The sequence below is a fragment of the Lycium barbarum genome, chromosome 3 (genome assembly GCF_019175385.1).
Source record: "Lycium barbarum isolate Lr01 chromosome 3, ASM1917538v2, whole genome shotgun sequence".
In the NCBI taxonomy this organism is placed as follows: Eukaryota; Viridiplantae; Streptophyta; class Magnoliopsida; order Solanales; family Solanaceae; genus Lycium; species Lycium barbarum.
Window position 1 is genome coordinate 113,924,821 of NC_083339.1, and position 6,057 is coordinate 113,930,877.

The following is a 6,057-nucleotide window of genomic DNA, read 5'->3' on the forward strand; positions in this document are numbered from 1 at the left end:
CTTTTCCATCCTAATGCTAAGGACATCGAATTTTCTTCCTTAGGGAATTTTATGTGCAAATCAATGTTACTTCCTCCTTTTTGCATCATTTTGTTATTCAGTAATGATTATTTTATCCAAAAATGTGATACTTCCGTCAGCTATCCCACCAAGAACTTAGTTCTCTGTCGTTATCTATAACCAACTTAAGTTCCAGGTCAGATTTCCTAGTTTCTTCACTTTTGGGAATCCCAGCACTCCTCAGACGTATTTGTACATTCTTCTATGTTTCTTTGTATTGCAGGGCTTAACGTTTCTGCTTCATGGTCTGAGTCTATTCACAAGAATACACAATGACAATCAGCAACATCAATTTAATGTCAGGAATTCAAATATTCCATATATTCAAATATTCTATACCTTGTTTCTGCAGGAATTTTTATGCCCTGAATCTTAGGAGATTGAAGCTTTTGTGATGGAAGGAGGAGATTCTCTTGTAAGGAGGTGGGAGGACCTTGATAGTGATATCCTTGTAAAGATATTCCAGTCCTTTGACCTTTTGGAGTTGACTTCTGGACCTGCTCAAGTATGTACTGCGTGGCAGTTGGCTTGCTCTGATCAATGTTTGTGGAAAACGATGGACTTGTCCGTGCTGAAATCAAACTTCATCAAAATTCCGTTTGAGCCGTACGTATATGTCCACAGTCAGTCTGATGAAACGTTGACCCGCCTCCTGAAGATTTGTTTGAACCTCAGTCGGGGAAGCATTCTAGCGTTAATCTTCCATTACAATTTGTATGTCAGGGACGATCAGTTGACTTGTACTGCCGAGAGGTATTCCCCCCAATAAACCTTCATCTTTCTCTAGTGCTATAACTTAAATCAAGAAACCGTACAGCAAGCATATATGCCCTGAAATTTTTCATTATTCTAATTCATGAGAAGCAAAGTTTACTGTGAGAATGAAGAGGACAGCTGATTGAATCTCCTCTTTTTAAGGTGTCCACGGCTAAAACGTCTTGTTATGCCTGCTTGGAACAGAATAGAAGAGACAGGAATATGCAGGGCTATTCGTATGTGGGACGATCTTGAATCACTGACGATGCCTGATATAGAAGATCCTCCATGTGTCATGGAGGAAATTGGAAGTAGTTGCAAAAATTTTACTGAGCTCAAGATTATGGGGCCCTGTGATATGTTCTTTGCATCTGCACTGGTAGAATATCTTCCGAACTTGAAAGTGTTGAGTGTGAGGTGCACATTGTTATCTAAACCTGCCTTGGTTATTATCTTGGAGGGGTTAAAAAAGTTGGAAGTGCTCAACATATCTCATTGCCTAATTACTGAAGTCCCTCCACCTGAACCGATGGAGATCCTGACTGAGCTTGATGAATCAATTCTTGATAAAGCATCTAGGTTACGCGAATTCCTAACCTGCATGAGTGACTCGTGCATCGTGTGTCAGCGTACTCGTAATGATGAAGGGCTGCTGAGGTGGCATAGGTATGAAGAAGACCTCTGGAAAGTGGATGAGGTGAAATCTCTTGCAATTTGACAACTTTAAGAATGAGTTAAAGGTCCAATAAATTGTGTAAACTTGTGTATTTGAAACATGATAAAACTTCGTCATTGTTAATGGACGCGAATCAGCTTCCAGTTTGCTAGCAGCAAGTATTATCCTTTTGAGTTGGTAACGTTTGGTGGCAAGGAGGAGTGTAGCTTTGTAGCATTGGAGACATATAAACAGTATTTCCATGTAATGGGAGTGCAACGCTGCTTTTATGTTGTAACTTTGTATAACTTTTTAAGTATGTTCTCTTCATGAGGGTTGTTTTCCTGTTGCGAACATTTCTTCATGTTTCTATGCTTTTTGTTTCTGTGTTTTCGCAGCAAACTATATATTCTTGACTATTTTACTTGTTATGGGCTACATTTTTTATCCATTTACATTGGCGTTGCCGAGCATGGTAAGCTTATTCTTCTGAAACCCTTTCAAGCAATGCACCAACTTGCCTCACGAGAATTCTCGATTCCCCAGAGTGAGCAAGACATGTTTTCTATCCGTACATTTATAAAGTCGAAGATCACTAAAAGAATATATGTAATCACTTTAATTTGCATCTACTTGGTATCTGTATTAGCTTTATGTATTTTCACTTTATTTCTTATTGTAATTGTTACGGTTAGACAGTGTGGTTTAATGTGAACAATAAGTGCATGTGAATATTTATTACGGTTGAAGCTCACTAAAGGTGCAACGTTTAGGTGCATATTAGAGATGAAAAACGTAAACGTATATTCTACTAGTTTTAGTCTACTTATGCTGCACATATGTATTACATCAGTCAACAAAAGATGTATAAATTATTGTACCTGGTACAATTGGAGTAAATGACTTTTTTTTAAAATTATATAAAAATAATTAAATAATTTAATCTGAGTTATAATTAAAAGTTAAGAAAGTTCCTAAAATAATAATCAATATCAATCCGATTAGCTGATTTAACAAAGCAATAAATTTTATCCCACATACTTCAAATGTCTTGTTGTGACTTCATAATCTCTTTCTAATAATTGTTGACATATATAAAAATAAAATAAAAGAAATAGATAAAAAATAGAAATTCTGAAGATTTTTGATGTGTTCAAAACTTGATTTGAAATAACTCAAATTATTGTGGAGATGAATCCCAACACCAAATAGAGTTGTTATCCCAATTCTTAGACACAATAATGGTTACTTTAGAGTTCATAGAGATTCACAAGTCACAAATTTAGCATGCAAAAATATTATTCTATTAGTCCTTTTCTATCATTTTTGTATGCGAGAGGAATTAGTTTATGTTAGGGTTTGCCCTGAATTTAGAAAATATTTTCTTTGTAGAAAAGGGACTCTACCATATTTATCTCTTTTCTTGGAGGAGAAGTTTTAGACTTCTATAAATAAAAGGGCTTTTCTTCTCATTCACAATGCATAGAAAAACATTCACAATGTAGTGAGTTTCGTTTAGGGGGAGATTATTCTCTCATAGTTTTAATGTTTGTTTATATATTAGTTTCTCCAATATATAGGTCACTTGACTAAATCATATTATAATACTATGCCTTTTTAGTATATTTTCGTTGTCATCTGATTTATCATCGTTCAAGGTTTGTAAATTATTGGCTTTCGCGTGACGCCTTGATTATTTTGATCCCAACAAGTGGTATCAGAGCCGATGGTTCAACTAATGGTTTAGCGATACTTGAATTGCAGAAGCTTTAGAAGTGCTGGAGGATTCAGAGATTAGTTCAGGAATTGATAGAACAATTCGAGAAGATAATCGAGTTATATGGAAGATAAGAAATGTAATTGAGAGAATATCAGTGTAGACAAAAGTAAATTATGTATATTGATGATCTGAAAATATAACCAATACAATGATTTATAGGAATTACAATTGATTTAGCTGAATCCCGAAGTCAGTTATCAACTAGCAGCTTAGCTAACTTTCCCGCCCAATTGCTAACTGACTATAAATAACTTTGACAGCTCATTAATAGCTAATTCAACTCCTTAATCAACTAGCAATATCTGAATGACTATCTATCTCTATTTATCTGCTATCAGTACTCCCTTCCCAAAAAAAATCCTTGACCTCAAGGATTAAATGAAGGAAATCTTGTCTGAAGAACATTTGAGTACTCCCAAGTAGCAGCATCAGCAGATAAACCAGTCCACTTCACAAGCACTTGTGCTACAGCTTTATTGCCTTTCTTGACCATCCCCCTTTGTAAAATAGACTCAGGTTCTGGGCAATGAGATCAGTAGTTGGTGGATAAGAAATTTGAGAAGGAACTTCATAAGATCTCTTCAAAAGTGAAACATGGATAGTAATATGAATTTTGACAGATTCAGGAAATAGTAGAGTATAGGCCACAGGTCCAACTTTCTTGAGAATTTGAAGTGGACCATAATACTTAGCAGCCAGCTTGTGATGTTGATTGGAAATACTGAATTGCTTGTAAGGCTGAATTTTAGAATAGACCCAATCCCCTACTGAGAATTGTCTCTCACTTCTACGATGATCAGTTTATTGCTTCATCCTTAGTTATGCCCTGACCAATTGGTGTCTTAACAGCTGCAACTTCATTTCCCTGTTGATGAGGGTGTTATCTACTTCAAAAGAAGCAGATTCACCTAGAAGATAGGGCAAATATAAAGGTGGTGCTCTTCCATATAGTGCCTCATAAGGTGTAGTATTAATAGCAGAATGGTGACAAGTATTGTACCAATATTCTGCCATAGGCAAGCACCCAAACCAATCCTTAGCATCTTCAGCACAAAAGCATCTAAGATATGTTTCCAAGCACCTATTAAGAACTTTAGTTTGACCATCACTCTGAGAGTGGTAAGCAGAAGACATATTCAATTGCACCCCTTGTAATGAAAACAATTCCTGCCAAAAAGTACTAAGAAATATAGCATCCCTATCACTTGTAATACTATCTGGAAATCCAAGTAATCTCACAATGACATCCATAAACACCTTAACTACCGACTGAGCAGTATAGGGATGTTTAAGAGGAATGAAATGGCCATACTTGCTTAGTCTATCAACCACAACTAGGATCACCTCATGACCATGGGATTTAGGCAATCCATCAATAAAATTCATGCTAATATGAGATCATACCACATCAGGAATGGGTAAAGGTTGTAAAAGACCTGGATAAGCAGCCAAGTCAGACTTGTTTCTCTGACAAACATCATATTTTTGCACAAACTTCTTAATATCAGCCCTCATGCCCTTCCAATAAAAGAGAGAGAGAGTAACCTCTTCAGTGTTGCATCAATACCAGAATGACCTCCTTGTGGTGTAGCATGCCACAATGAGATAATATCCTTCCTCAGTTGATCCACTTTACCAACAACCAATTTGTCTTTCCTTCTGAGCTTATTTTGATGCCAAGTGAACTGAGATGGACTAGATGGATTAGCTTGTAGTTTCTCAATCATAAGTTTTAAGTCCAAATCAGTTGTCCAGCTATCCTTTATAAACCGTAACAACTCAAAACTAGTGGAATGAATAACCAAAACTAAAATTTCAGCCCCAGACATCCTTGAGAGTGCATCAGTTGCCTTGTTCTCACATCCCTTTTTATACTCAATAGTATAATCAAAAGGAATGAGTTTAGTTAACGACATCAATTGTGAGTTGGTATGACATTTCTGCTCCATGAAGAACTTCAAAGCCCTTTGATCAGTCCTGATAATGAACCTTTGCCCCCAACAAGTGCTGAGACCATTTAGAAACAACATGAACAATAGCCAATAATTCCGTATTATATTGACATAGCAGTATGTCTAGGAGAGAGTGTTTTGCTGATAAAAGCAATAGGATGGTTTTTTTGCATCAATATATCCCCTATGCCAAAACCACTAGCATCAGTCTCTACTACAAATGTTTTACTAACACCAGGCAATGCTAGAATAGGAGCCTGAGTCAAAGCAATCTTTAACTTTTCAAATGCATCAGTAGCAGTTGGTGACCACTTGAAACTGTCGTTTTTCAATAGATTAGTTAGTGATTTACTAATGATGCCAAACCTTTGAAAGAACCTTCTATAATAGCCTACCAACCCAATGAAACCTCTCAAATGCTTAATAGTAGTAGGTAAGGGCCAATTCTGAACAACAGTAATCTTTTAAGCATCAGTAGATGCTCCATCTTTGGTAATGAAATGACCTAAATATTCAATCCTGTCCACCCCAAAGAAACATTTACTATCCTTGGCTAGTAATTGATGTTTCTACATCTCCACAAATACATCTCTAAGGTGTAACAGAGGTTCTTCAATGTTTTAACTGTAAATCAGAATGTCATCCAAGAAAACCAACACATATTTCCTTAAGAACTTCTTGAACACAGTGTTCATTAAACCTTGGAATGTAGCAGGAGCATTGGACAATCCAAAAGGCATTACCAGATATTCAAAGTGTCCATAGTGAATTCTAAATGTTGTTTTTGGTATATCCTCTTGAGCATTCTCAACTGATGATAACCTGCCCTTAAGTTAATCTTTGAGAATATTTTT

The 6,057-nt window shown here is 36.2% G+C and overlaps 1 protein-coding gene across 1 annotated transcript; it reads left to right on the forward strand.

Annotated features, from left to right (window-relative positions):
• Window positions 1-442: 442 nt before the first annotated feature.
• LOC132634024 (F-box/LRR-repeat protein At3g48880-like) lies at window positions 443-1,692 on the forward strand. The gene is made up of 2 exons (XM_060350348.1): window positions 443-813; window positions 979-1,692. Exons 1-2 carry the CDS (start codon window positions 455-457, stop codon window positions 1,532-1,534), a joined length of 915 nt encoding a protein of 304 aa, XP_060206331.1. The 5' UTR covers window positions 443-454; the 3' UTR covers window positions 1,535-1,692.
• Window positions 1,693-6,057: the final 4,365 nt, after the last annotated feature.